Source organism: Anopheles maculipalpis, chromosome X, assembly GCF_943734695.1.
Source record: "Anopheles maculipalpis chromosome X, idAnoMacuDA_375_x, whole genome shotgun sequence".
NCBI classification, from domain to species: Eukaryota; Metazoa; Arthropoda; class Insecta; order Diptera; family Culicidae; genus Anopheles; species Anopheles maculipalpis.
In genome coordinates, this window is record NC_064870.1 from 3,745,352 (window position 1) to 3,759,912 (window position 14,561).

Consider the following 14,561-nt stretch of genomic DNA (forward strand, 5'->3'; position numbering starts at 1 on the left):
TGTCAAAAATCGTTGGAACTTCGAGTTAGAAACCACAATTAAATATCTTCACAGGACTCCTACCCACAGGAAAGTCGCAATTATTTTATCTCCTCGGGGTCCTATGTATGCGTCCTACATACATTCCGCCTTCGGGCCTGATCTGTCACTGACAGTCGTCTGAGACTTGATCAAACCTCCAGCAGGAGCATACTCCCATTAGAAAATTGCATTTTTTTCCACACAATCTTTAGTTTTTCAACCCAAAACATCCTTTAACAGGTCGTGATCTTGAGATATCGATCGGAATACTACCAGATACTTGATCTAGATGATCCAGACAAAGTTCAACGTCGTCTACTTCTACTTCGTTTATCCTAAGAATATCAGGATTCATTATACTTGGAGTCATTTCTTCCTTTTTTTGGAGAAGACTCTCAAATCTTCCGATGATCAAGACAAGGATTCTAGCGCTATCAAGCGCACGCGAATTTGTCGAACCTGAAGGCTCACTTACCGATAGTGATTTAGCAATGCGTTTAACTTGTGCACGGGCGTATCTGAGCGCCATCAGCAGAACAGCAGCTGGTACATAAATATCCCCCTCCCCCCCCCCCCCCCCCCCTTCCCTTCAAACACGAAGGCGCGCAAATCCCAGCCGTCATTCAATTGTGCCATTATTATCATTTAACAGTTGAAGTGCCCGTCGAACGAATGGCCACTTCCGCCAACTATCGAAAGCAAACCCGGAACTGTTGTGTGTGTGTGTGTGTGTGCATTCCTGTGCATGGCGAGGTGCTAAATTCTGATTCACTTTCGCTTCCCATTTTCAATCCCTCTCCTCTTTGCGAAGACGTCGAAAAGTGCATCAAAATCTAATAAAACTTTGGCAGCTTTGTTTGCTTTCTGTTTTTTTTTTTTTCGGAGCTTTTCTTCGTCTTCCGTCCGGTGCACTGGTATCGCGGCATCCGGTGCATGTCTTTTGGTTCGATCGCTTCTCTTTGGGCATTTTGCTAACCGCCCACACCACGCGAAGTGTCAGTTGAAAAATGGAAAAGAGATTTCTTCACCCTGACGTACCGGGGATTTTTCGGTGGTACGTGTTTGTTGTCGCTTCCGGCTGTGTCCCGCGGTAAGGAGAGCGTTCTCGAGAGGACCGGAACTCATCAATAGTGAGACATTTCTCAAACCTCAACTTTAGCAGAAACCGGCAACAAACTTCGGGACAAAAAATGGCCCATCCACCGCACGGGATGGACCGCTGTCATACCTTTGGTGTGGCGCACAAAACCCGAACAATAATAAACAATACTCATCACGTCAATTAATTATAAGTCAGGTGTATCTCCGACCGTTCCGGGTTCTTGTAGGGTGACATTTCATTGGTCTGATGAATGGTTGTTGTATCTGCTTTTTAAAATACTAACACACGCACACACAATAGCAACCACACTATGCATACACAAACACACACACACACAGACCTCCTCAAAGTGTCCTTCTTCCTGACGAGCAAAAGATGTCATCCGTCAGCGTCGGTTTTGTCGGTACGGCATATCGGGATCGACCTACCGACCGACCGACCGAGCTGAAACACCCCGGATTGACATCGAACCAATTGACTTGATTAAATTCCTGCACGCAAAACCGTACAACCACGAGTAGCTATTGTGTGAAGAGGTTATGGTTTCAACCTTTTTTTTTTTGTGTGTGTGTCCTCCGCCCCTCTCCCACACCCATAGTCTGTCTCGCTTTATTTTTATTGTTATCGTTGTACTAGCATTAAAAGCATCTAGTGTTCCTTTTGTTGTTGTCGGGGTGGTAGAGAAATTGTTGAAATACCAAAACCAAAAGGGGTTGAAGTACTGCCGGGGCGCGCGCAGAATGATTGAGATTGAATAATTGGTTCGATTTGCACCGAAATTCCGAAACGGATTGGCTGGGCTGGCGTATGTAAGCGCGAACAAAGTTCGTAATGTTCGCATTAAACTGTGGTTTTAACGGAGGGGGGGGGGGGGAGGGGGGGATGCTGATCAGTAACGTTAACGTTCGACATTTAACATGCGGCACCTAGGCATAGTTTTAGATGGTGCGTTGGAGCAAGGATTTGTGTTGATATCTACAGTACCGCAAAAGCAAACTGGGACATTACAGTCGTCAGGCTCTTCTGGTGGGAAACGCAATTTCCAATGGAGCTTCCAAACTTGGAATCTAAATCCCTAATTGAATTTCGAATCATTGAATCTGAGTCCATCTTATGTCCGTCTTAAGCCGTATGCTCCAATCGATTCCGTATCGTAATCGAATCCCTACAGCGATTGAATCCGTCAATGAGGTCCGTCACTTTTTGATTCGAATCTTTCTAGGGATTGAATCTTCGATCCCGAATCTACCAACCAACACTCTAGTGGGGCTGTAGGATGCCGTTGAAGCTGAATTGGATTGGTTTACGAATTGAGTGAAAGTACCAAGGATTCCTGCAGCAGTGCTAAACCGCGGATGTAGCGCCTTTTACATTTCTTTTTTTTTATCAATTCACATTTTTTTATCAATTCTGATACATGTGATGCAAATCTTCAACTTCAGCTCTTCTCTCTTCTTGGCTTAGCGATCTGCTAGGACATGCTGGCCATCTTATGTCTTCGTCTATTTCTTCTTTGGTTACGGACCTACTAGGTTACGCCAGCCATCTTACAGCATCTTTTGAACAACCGAGCCTGCAGTGTGAAGATCAGCGACGATGTGTAAATTGCTTAAGAAAGTATGTCAACACCAACATGTCTATCAACACCGGCAAATGCACTCAAAGAAGCTGGAACCGTTCGAGGCTGTTATGCAGCACAAATTTTACGACCAAACATTTTTAACATATAAATATATAAAATTGGAATCTTTTCCTTTTTCCAGCAGCATTCTAAAAATGATTGATAGTACGAGTAAAAACAATACACTTTCAAGAGGTCCCATGTTGCCTGCCCGGCACTGTGAGTTTAGTCACATAAAAGGAAAATAGAAAAAAGAAAGCGGCACAAAAATTCCACAATCATAAAATAGAAATGAAGCTCATCAATCTACCGTGCAGTGCTGGTGCGCTTGTGATTTTATTGTACCCACTTTCCACCGGCGATGACAACCGTATCGGAATGGTTAAAAAAAAAGGTATGGCAGAAAACATATAGAGTCACCCATTGCGATGCAATGGACCCGACTACTCGACAATTGTATTTGCGTACCCAACACAGCGAGAAGAGAGAAGAAAGAAAAAAAAAAACATCAACCGGGTGACAATATTTACCATACGCAACCCTAACATGTTCATCTGCGTATTACTACCATTTCTTTTTTATTTGCCATCCCAGCAAGCCACTTCGCCTTGATTTGCCAAACTCCGGCGATGGGTGTCAATTTGTCAATTTTCCTTTATTGCAGCACGCTAACCATGCCGTGTGTACACAAGGCATCGTGGCGTGTTTTCCTATCCCTACGCGCGAACAACATCCCGTACAACATCCAACCGGTAAGCGTGGCGTGCCGCGACTAAACACGAAACCCGTTCACCGAACTACTGTCTGCCCGAAGTGGTGAAACTGCTCGAATTGTGGGCTGCTATAAAAAATATCCTTTGCTATAATTTCCATCGTCGCCCCCCCCCCCCCCCCTCCTCTCAACGATATGATACAGTCGTGTCGCATAAAGGGGAAGTACGTTATCCCGTCCCACAGGCCAATCACAGCCGGACAGAAGGGAGATAGCAAATAGGGTTGGGAATGCTTGCCATCCCGGTTCCGGACGCTGTGTATCGGTGGAGTCGCCCACAGTAAGGGGCGCGTTCGTGAATTGCAAGCAGCCCATCTTTAAGGAGCCCGCAATGATCCCATCGATCGGTATCTGGGGGCGGGAATTGAATCTAAACGGCTAACCGAAGCTCGGAGCGAAATGGGGGATGTAGGTCACGCACACGGGGGCGGCCCGTTTTTTTTGCAACCAACGAAACGAAGAACCTGCAAGCCCGGGGTGCAACGGTGTGCTTTAAATTATTTGTTCCATTAATTAAAAAGGCAAGAAACCTGACGGCGTTTTGTGGGTTTGTTGAGTTCCATTTTTTTTTTTGGAAGTGTATTTCTGAGCTAGGTTTGTCTGGTTGTTTTTTGTTTTGTTTTTATAGTCCTAAGTTTCATTCAATTGGCATCAATTGCACCAAGGTATGCATTAGATAGATATATTTTGTTCAATGACCTACCAAACCAACGTGGTTCACGAAATCTCGTTGAGGTTAGGTGAAGTACCGGTTGGGTTGAAAAACTCACCTTTTGTGGCGCCCTATTTAACCGTGCAGGTTTCGCTCGACATCCTAGCATTAAAATTGCCTTTGACGTATAGCATCAGTTTTGGTTGCCCCTCGAAAACTAAGCTACTGTCTGCGTCTAATACTGTAGGTTGGACGCTTGCTGTCGTGTAAAACCTATATACTTCACGTTCGGTAAGTACGTCCGGTATTCAGCGCTTAATTAATTCTTGACCTTCCAAACGATCCATCGCACTCCTGCGCTACAGTTCTCGATAGTTTTTGGCCCCATTTTCGCGACTGTGCAATAAGATCTTCGCTTTCTGCTAAACATTTGCCCTCTGATCTTGATTTCATTCCCTTTAAACATTAATCCCTATTAGCTACCATACACTAACGCGTACACTATTATCGCAGTCTTCGGAATTAAGATACGATCCGAATGCACTAACCGTCCGTGTGCATTCCTCTAACAAACAAAACGGGGTGGGGGGAAATGTAAGCGAATACTAAAAGCCTTCTCCACTAAACGGTGGGATTTGCTTCGACGATTTTTTTCGTGCGGCATCGCTTCACCAGCAGCTCGATCGACCAGGCGGTAACGCACAGCAGGATGCAGAACGATTGCGAGTGGATGCAGATCGCGTAGCTGTCGGTCCAGTCGCGGATCGCACCGATCAGTGGACCGAACGCGATCACAAACACCGCCTTGCCGACCATATGCCAGCCGAACGCGGCCGGCAGCTTTTCGAGCGACGAGTACTCGGACACGCACAGGGTAAAGTTGGCGAGCGCAATGCCACGGAAGAACCCGGTCACCGAGAGCCATATCATTACGTCGGTGTACGTACGCTGGTGGGCAACGACTGCAAACAAAAAAAAACAAAAAGGAATGTCTGTTAGTGCATGCCATTGCGGGCGATCCGAGGTGTCATGTAGCGCCACTTACTTGATCGTGTGATTGCGACGAATATCAGTGAGACCATGAAGATGTAACGCTTGCGTATCTTCAACCGATCGCCGATCGGTGGCACGATAATACGGGCGGCAATATCGGTCAGTGCCGACACGGACAGCACGAACGCGGTGTCACTTTTGTCAAACCCGAGGCTAGCCATGAAGAACGGTGTCACCATCTTGAAGTTCATCTCGGCGACGTAGAAGATCGATAGGCCGAACAGGATGTTAAGGTAGATACCGTCACGCAGCAGTCCCACGTCCATCAGTGCGGTAAAGCGCTGCAGGAAGGACACTTTCGGCTTTACCATCTCCAGTCCCAGTTCCGATTTTACCGTCTCCATGCGCTTCGTTCGCGAGGGCACGCGTGCAAACGAACCGAGCGTGGAGACACCGACGTGCGTACTGACGCGCCGTATGATCTGATAGTCGACATCTTCCGCATCAGCATCACCTGTCTGAGTTTAGAAAAGCGAAAAGTGTACCTTTTTGGATCAATCTCGTGCTTTTTAGGATTAAATGTTGGTGTTGTTGAGCACCGAGAAGCATGCAACTTACATCCACGTGGATATGCATACAGCTTCCACTGCCCGTAAAGTCCATTGTAGACAGCTGCGAAACGACCGATTCACGGCGCCGACGTAACGCCAGACTCATGCTCGCGGTTGATGCGATCCGCGGAAAGGAAGGCCTTGTGCGCATTCCTACCCCACCCTGATTCTGCACACTAACCGACGACGTAATGCGCGGAAACGTGGGACGTTTCGGCAGCCCTCCAACGGCACCCGCTGCCGCACCATTCCCGGTCGCTGCCGATCCACCGCTCGCCGTAGCTACCGCGGCCGACGTTGCGCCCGTTGCATCCGACTGCTTCCGCTCGCTGCCGACACGCCGTGGAAATAGTAGCGATTTAATCTCCGGCAGCGAATCATTATCGTCGTCCTCCTGCTCGAGTATAATGCCCATCGGGGGCGTCGCCTCAACCAGCTCGATGTCGACCTCCTCCTCGATCAGGTGCCACTTGATCGGTTGCAGCAGCATCGCACCGACCGTGGCGTGAAGGGCGAGCCCGCTCAGCACCAGTACCGCTCCGCGAAACCCGTACAGCTCGAGCAGTATGCGGACGAGCTGTGGCATTATCAGCATACCGAGTGCCGTACCGGCCATCGAAAGGCCTACCGCTTGGCCACGCTTCTTCGCAAAGTAGTGATTGAGCGCTACGAACGCGGCTGATGTTGCGAGACCAACGCCCACACCTGAAACCGATTGAAACGGCAGGTTAGTGTGGTGCTCGTCACCAAAACCATTTCCCACCATACCATTGACCACACTGTACGTGGCGAGGATGTGCGCCATATTGGAGGCGGGTGATGTGAGCGCTAGCCCGATACAGCAGAGCAGCGAGCCAGCGATCGCAACCTTCCGGTAGGAAAACTCCTTCAGCAGTGGGCCCACGAACAGGCCGGAAAAGTTCATCATCACATCGAGCGTGCTGATAATGATGGCGGCACCGGTTGTGCCGACCTGCATGTCCTTGAGCAGATCGCCGAACAGCAGCCCAAACGAAGGTTCGATCGAGCGCGTGGCCAACTGCGCAGGCGCGTGTAAAGCGTGCGATAAAACCGAAACCGAAACCAAGCCAAACGGAAGCATATTTGCGGCCAAACGGAAAATGAAATGAAAGGATAAATAAAATTAAAAACTTAAAACAAAATATCCAATACAGGTAGGATGGAGCGTTGGAAAAAAAATCATAGGCAACAGACATAAGCACCGCGGATAGAAACGAAAGGAACCGAATGCGAACATAAGCTGCAGCTCAATCTGTTAGAGTCCGAGATTGAGATGTGTTTTTGAAGCGTTGGCACAGGCACCAGCTGCTAATAAGGCAAGTAAGCACACGTGTAGCTAAATCCGATGGTTCTTTGTGTATCGATACAGTTCACACCGGGTGCCGTCATGATAAGCTTCTATCAACATCTCATCGGGGTGTTCCTTGCTTGTTTGTTGGTCATCTTTAAGACATCTATATGCAGTGGTATCTCCTTGCCGTGGTGTTGAGAGGGTGCGTATACAACATCCAAACACGGCATCCGGCAATACTCACATTCACCATGCTCACGCCGAACGTCGCCATCCAACCCCAGCCCCCGTCCGGGGCGACTTTTTTAGCAGCTTTCAATTTTTCCATATCGATCGGTGTATCCGGGAGGTGTTTGCTAATGCGGGTTGTCTCTCAATAGTCGTAGTGCTTTCTTAGGCTTTCCAAAATTTGTTTCAAAAACAGTCTTATTTACGTCTTCGTTCCTAAAAAGAAATACAAGGATAAAGTATAAGCATTAATCATATTACTAAAAGGCCTCGTACCATTAAGACATCCAAGACAAGTAAGGCAAGTTACAGTGGACAAGAACTGCGTGTAAAGAGGTTTGATCGTTCGTGATCTCTAGTATTGTTCTTCTTGGCCTAACGACCTTCTAAGACAACGCTGGCTATCGGCTGGCTAATTAGACTTGCTCACTACAGTCTCGCCAATATCCATTGCTACCAATACCTGACTATTCGACACGTGCCAGCAATACAAATCTCGTCACAAAACAAACACATCCAGTACTCGAGATGAGAGAAGAAAGGTGCCGACGTAGTCGCGCGTACCCATGCAAGATAACTTGACAACCTTAATCGTCGTAGCCTTCACAGTTTTGCACGGTCACGGTTCCCGTTAACCAATCGATCCTCTCACCTTTTTTTTTTTGCTCGGCGAAAGATCTTCCCGCGGAAGAGGAACCGGTATCGCTTGCGACGACTCTCACTGGTAACTGTCGCTCAAATGTGTGACTAGGTTGTGAAACATATCTGCAACCTCGCATCGCATCTCTAACATTCTATTATTTATTTATGGTTGTTGTTTTTTTTTTATTCGTGTGCTTTTATGGCACACGCTCCTCGGTCCCTCCCCGCCATAGCCGACCCTGCCGACATTAAATCCAATGACGCACGCACGCACTCGGAACCCACAAAACCGCAACCCCGCTGGATCGTTAATAGTCAACCCCAACAATGAGGCCAGAATTGATCTCGATCAAGCACTGGGGACGTACAGTGGGTGGCGGGGACAGAGCCGAACCGATCATCACCAATGAAGCACTACTTGGTAACAGCGTAAAGCTCAGTCCTCCCGGCAGTCCAGAGCAGATGTGATGATAATTGATCAAACAAGCAATGCATCATCCCGTGTACGATCGACAGTAACTCGACTACGATGGCCACGACGAAGTCGTACGGGAGGGATAGTCACTCACTGTGCATCGGTTGCCTTGAGGCGTCCCGATACGTTACTCTGTCACCGCTAATCAATCAGAGCTAATGTCGCTTTCTGCCGCCCTCTTCTTCCTTGCCACCAATAGTGGCAACCAATTGATATCAGCCACTGATAAAACCGGCTCACAAAACATGCTGGCACGCAGCCGAAAAATTGGCTGGTAATTGATTTGTGACTCGCTATTTACACCCTCGGAAATTGAACGCTCTTAGCAGATGTTTGGTATCTTTTCTGCTTGTTTGACTGACTGCAGTGTGCCTCGGAGCTAGTGTGCTCAAGAGCGTCGATTACTTCAAAACATCTTGATCGTTAAAAGACCCTCCTCCCCCTCCCCTCCCGCTCCAATTAGCGTGCTTTTATAAGCAGTTAATTGGGCGCAAGCGTATCGTTCTGCACATTTAGCAACTTCGATCACTATCGGCGGCAGCTGGATGATGCTCTAGTTGGAAGGTTGCACGCGATGTCAGCAAATTATCAACGACGAGGCGAAGAATCCTAACAATTCTTCTGTTCTTAGTTATTTTTTCTTGCTTGAGGTCATGCTGCACCTCAAGATTGGAGCAAGATATACAGCATCCTGACACTGACGGTCGATAATGCTTGAATGGTACAGAACAATCGACCGTAGCCTTGACGTCGACCAGTGTTCCCAGCGCTTCACCGATACGGCGCAACAATCGATATTTGGACGGTCGCAAGCGCGCTGTCAGTTGACATAATTTACATCGTGGCGTCGTATTTCGAGATGCTATTTACTGCTGCAACTCGTCTTTCGCCCATATCAGTGACACGTGACGCATCGCAACGAATGGCGCCATCGTCTCGAAGTACTTCAGACACTTCACATTGCCATTCGACATGTCTAGCGCTCGACCTTCAAGATCGCTGCATCACGACAAAAAAAAAGGGTCCCGGATCTAGCCGCCATTGTCTGGAACGGTGCCGAGCACACCGAGCATCGAACCTAATCGTGTCGCACTATACGCACTATCAACAAACTAGACTTCGCACTGCACGCAAAAATGTGTCCAATTTCTGTGCCCTACTTTATCCTCCCGTACAGCCCGTGGCGTTTCTCCTTGACCTTGTTTCGCACGCGTGTGTACCGTGATAAGATTCACCCCCGAAAGCATTCGTATTACCCTTCGGTTCGACATCCTTATCGAGGTTCATCGAGGCCGGATTTGTTGGCAAACGAGCTAAACGGAGAAGCAATTGAAGAAAGGTACGAACACACTCGCTGCTCAATGCTGTTCAAGATAGGTCCCCCGGTTCGATACCGTGTGAAGTCTGTACCGCGGCTGTATGACACTCGTAAAGATTACCAGCTTTTCGGACGCTTATCATCGCTGTGCGCTTTTTTTCTTCTTCTTCTTCGCTTCTGTTGCACACATTGCGATTGTTGTGACGGTTGATCGGTCAAGGTTTCCGATATCTTAGGCCCATATGCGTTCCTTTTTGCTCAGAACCGAACCGATAACGGACTGCTGCAAACTGAGAGCGGAAAACGTTTTGCGAGTAGCGTATCCTGCCTTGGCAAGACCATATGCCTGATAATGGTGCCTCTTACTGCTCGGGAAGGTTAACATGCGTCGTCCCGTAACGCTTACTCACCCCTCCCTCAGGTCAACGCACCTAGCTTAAGCTGGTCACAACATTGGACAGAGCGCAGGAACAAGTTTTGATGGACGGTTGCAGTTAGCTGTAGCTGGCGGGTTGATGGTTGACTTTTGAAGTTTGATGTTGGTGCATCGGGCAAAGATGGCGGCTGTCGGCTAGAACTTAGCGCCCATTGCAATCTGCACAGAATTGAGTATTGGGCTCCGATATCGTAGTACTGATAGCTGCGCGTGTCTTTGCATTTGGCACGCAGCAAGCAGCGCACAAAGCAAACAGCAAGCACGTTGCGTTGTTTGGCCCCGTTTTCAAGATGGCAGCCTGCACAGGAAAACAAGAGAGGAGAAAGAAACAGATAAAAGTAGAATAAGAGCATGTATTGGTTGTTTGCGAAATTTAGTTTATTGAAGTTGATTGCTGAGCTGCAATATGAAACAACAACAAAAAAACTCCAACACCGTTCAAAGCAAACATAACAGGAAGGGTAAGAAAAATATCGATATAATAAAACAAATGCATTTCTGGACACGGATTCATCCACATTGGGCACGTGGCGGCAATCGCAGCGTGTGGTAGAGTCTAGTACAAACGTGCCTGGGCACGGGAGGGTTAGAGGGAAGGTTTAGAAAAAAAATCCAACGCTCACAGTTTGTTTATTTTATGACAGCGAAGCGAAAAATAAATCCAAACACACGTCGGGGCACAGGCACGGGATTGTCCCAAGCGTTGGGGTTGGGCAGAGAACGGAAAAAAAAAATCCGTTCATTCGATCTCAGCTGTGTAATTATGCGTATTGAAGGCGAGGCGAGTCTTTTGCCGTGCGTTCCAGGAGAGCCGAGCATTCGTCACGGGACGTCCAAGATGGCAAAGTGGAAAAAGCGAACACGGCGACAAATATCTGTCGCTGAACGCGAACCGGGGACGAAAATAGCTGATGTGCGTGGAAGAGGACGCAATACCGTCACATGATTTAGCTCTCCAGCTTAGCAATAAGTCTAGAAATATCTTCAACCTTTGCATCAGCAACGGTCCTGGCTTGCTGCAACAGCGCTGCAAACCTATACATATCTCTCGCCGGGCATCCATGTTCGAAGTTCCAGTACCGTCAGAGAACGTCCGGCACGAAGGAAGTGTAAATAAAAAAACAGCCAACCGTGTATATGGACCCGGAAGAGTGGGCAAAGTGGTAATAAAAAATGAATATAAATTCACCCAACCATGCCGAAGACGTAGACGGGAATGTGTCGCAAGGCGTATCATGGGCCGGTACGGAATATTGTGGAACCGGGGTTCCTCTTTTTGGCTGCAGTTTCACAACACCGAGCACCGACTGCAAACTGCAAAAACCAGATGTTGTGTTGATGGACGCTCGATCTTGGCCCGAAAGTATCACACACATTGAATATGTTGCTTTCATGTGGCAGAATTTATGTGACGGTGGGAAGAATTTAGAACCCTAACCTCGCCTCTATACCGGAACGACTCAACACAAAAGAGCGTAGTAGTATGGGAACCGCACCCTAACTACCTTCAAAACCGCAACAGCTGACGATCATCTTCGTCCACCGTCTCATCAGCATCACTATCTCTAAAACATCCCATCGTTACTCCATGTCTAATGCTTCGTGCGAGTTTTTGATATCTAACCCTCCGTTTCGATACGCATCGCTCAGCGTTTCTAATTTTAAAAGCCACTAACAGTTGTGTTGTCTTTTGTGTTGGCACCAGAACGCAAAAAAAAAACACCACACCTCCTGCGCTAATCCTACAGCTACACGGTTGATGCCAAGGAATGTAAGGGAACCTAGTAAAGGTACAAGTACAAACGTTCGCTGACGACCACTACCGTCCTTTGACCGCGCGAGGTTGATGGTGTTTGTACCGCCGCTCAGCACGTGGCGAATTGTGTGCCAATTCGCATCCGATTCAAATCAAATAGAGGAGAGAGAATCAGGAGCAAGATAGTGAGCTCCATCTGTGAGGTCTGACGGTGGCTCAGGTCTTCATACGGCAGGGCTGGGATTCAAATCTTATCCGGATCCGATACTTCTGTAGTGAGGACTGCCTATATAATAATCTGATGTCAACAAGTCTAGTAAGCCATCCGATGGACAGGGAGTGCCCAGAGAGGGGTTTACCGGCACTATCCGCAAACTTATCGTGCAGAAGTGGGCTTGAATTAGGGATGGGAGTACGAAGGATCTCAAGAGATCAAGGGAGAATCGATCGTGAACGAGAACGATCAGAAAGCGCATTGGGTCGCATGGATGAGAGATCAGACAGTGCTTGTCTGAAGCCTTCAAATACAGATGAGACCGTACCGATGAAGCCTATGTTAAGTAAGGTTATGTACTATGCGTATGCTGGTACACGTAAGCTGATTCTAATTCTTCACGTTACTCGGTCGATACGATTGAACGGAACCGGCTTTCTGACCGACAATTCCCCAACCAATCTCTTACCGCACCGAGCTCAGCTGTTTTGATTCCTTGCCTAGCTCTTTCCTTCCCGTAACTATGCCACCCCGCGACTCTTACTCCCTCCCTAGCTCTTCACCTGTAACATATGCTTGCCACCTTCGCAACAACGGTCGGATTCAACGGCGATAGTTTTTTCTACGTCCAGCGTTCACACGCGGCGGTGACACGCTTCACCAGAGCGGAACCGGTAAATCCGCGGATCGTAAATCCGCACACAAGAAGCACACATCCGCACACACGCAATTCCGGCAGTAATTTTTACCCACAAACAAAACAAAAATCACACACGCACGCGGTCTAGCAGGGAAGAGCGTACTGCGAACGCCGGCGTCCAACAGTGATGTACGAGGAGGATGATGAAGGGCACGAACAGACGGATAGGCATATACACCCCCGACCATGTGGACGTTCGCACACTCACTGGCTCGCGCGCTTGCCACGCTAAAACCGTTCGCACGACAGTTGGCACGATCAGCAACGTACCGAACGGGCGAGGCAGCAGAGCTGTCAAACACATTCGACGAAACATGATGGATGCTTTTTCCATTTAAATAAAAGGGCTTTGTTTTCCGCAGTCCTGATGACAACCGGCTACAAATAGCGTCGCACTCATGAATTGTGTCTTGATCGCTTAGCGCAGTAGGTTATATAGTACTAGGCAGCAGGCCACGCACTGTTGCTCTTCCAAAGCACAAGCAAATTTGTCAACTCTGGATTACTTTTTACACTCGTCGCTATCGTGAAGCGATAGTGTGAGTAGGCGACATTCAACATTCAGCCCAAACATTGAATGATATTTTCCCCTTTCTTGACTTAATGACCTACTAGCGAATGCCGGTTTGCGAATGTCTTACTAGACTTATTGGTACCATGTTGTTGGTTAGGCAGTAATCACTACGGGAGAACTTTCCTGATGACATTTTAACCCTGGCCCTGCCGTATGGAACCTGGTGCTACTCTCACGTCAACCACCAGATGCGATCGACAACAAGCGAAACTGCCACTGAGAAACTCCTCACAAAAATGAATGCATTTCGGGATTTTTATATGAAGCTAGGTCAAAATTGGACACACCTGACTAAGAGCATTTTGGGAGAAACAAAAATAAAGCGTTAAATAAAGTGGGAGAGAAAGAGATACCGGGAGCATAACAGCACACGAATGTGACGCGTATCAATAGAAAGAACAGCAAGGGCAAGAAAATCTAAGGGCATCTATCAACCTCCCCCCTCCGCTTGAAACGCTCAGAAACGAGCACGCTTGCTAGCTGTCCCGCTTTGTCGTGCTCTTATTTAATATTATGGTTACACTGGCTTCCGATTAGCTAATGTAATGGTTCAATTGTAACGGTGGGTGGTATGCTCAGTGCATCTGTTTGCAAAACAATAGAGGAGAGAGAGAGAGAGAGAGAGAGAGAGAGAGAGAGAGAGAGAGAGAGAAAGGCTATATTCTGACAGGTTTGATGTCGAAGATTCAAACGTGTTGACTTGATTGAGACGCATTATTAGTTTGCCCATTTTTCGTTGGACATCCTCAGGATCTCTGGTGGTCTTGATGGACTCTGGATATCGTTTACCGGTATGTTATCATCGTATCTTTCAGCCGAAGCTCCTACTCCGAACAGCTGTTCCGTTCAACAAGTTCCACTGTTTAGATCCAGAGAGTAGAATCTAATCAAAAGTAGGTCGCAGATAGATTAGCAACAGCAGATGATCAAACTACGCAACTTGTTTCATAATTTGGAAGATGTATACGATATGACTAGTGGAAAGACCATTTACGCCACAATCAGAAGTGAAAGATTTTTTTTTGCCGCCTAGAGCAACATTTTTGACAACCCACGATAAGACCCGAACATCTGACGGATCGATAAATTGAGCTGGCCAATAAAATACCGCTCGCTCGCCGGGGCCTCTTATCA

The 14,561-nt window shown here is 47.7% G+C and overlaps 5 protein-coding genes across 6 annotated transcripts in view; 3 read left to right on the forward strand and 2 right to left on the reverse strand.

Moving 5' to 3' along the window:
* The window catches only part of LOC126561385 (uncharacterized), a 390,544-nt gene that overhangs the window by 339,592 nt on the left and 36,391 nt on the right, over nucleotides 1-14,561 (forward strand). The gene's annotated exons all lie outside the window — the stretch shown is intronic.
* The window catches only part of LOC126557212 (cytoplasmic dynein 1 light intermediate chain 2), a 367,651-nt gene that overhangs the window by 284,248 nt on the left and 68,842 nt on the right, over nucleotides 1-14,561 (forward strand). The gene's annotated exons all lie outside the window — the stretch shown is intronic.
* Nucleotides 1-14,561, reverse strand: part of LOC126562509 (uncharacterized) — a 301,387-nt gene that overhangs the window by 154,785 nt on the left and 132,041 nt on the right. The window lies entirely within an intron of this gene.
* LOC126558897 (V-type proton ATPase subunit d) overlaps nucleotides 1-14,561 on the forward strand; it is a 401,974-nt gene that overhangs the window by 30,995 nt on the left and 356,418 nt on the right. Inside the window, exon 1 of one of the 2 annotated variants that reach the window (XM_050214999.1) lies at nucleotides 10,439-10,442. The exons of the other annotated variant lie outside the window; for it this stretch is intronic. The gene's annotated coding sequence lies outside the window, so the exon portion shown is untranslated. Of the gene's footprint in view, nucleotides 1-10,438; nucleotides 10,443-14,561 lie in introns of those variants that run through there. 2 annotated transcript variants of the gene reach the window in all.
* LOC126556561 (uncharacterized) lies at nucleotides 4,790-7,412 on the reverse strand. Its single transcript, XM_050211867.1, has 5 exons — nucleotides 7,329-7,412; nucleotides 6,541-6,811; nucleotides 5,780-6,477; nucleotides 5,214-5,679; nucleotides 4,790-5,130 (listed from the first exon to the last, which is right to left on the reverse strand). The coding sequence occupies exons 1-5, from the start codon at nucleotides 7,410-7,412 to the stop codon at nucleotides 4,790-4,792; spliced, it is 1,860 nt and encodes a 619-aa protein (XP_050067824.1).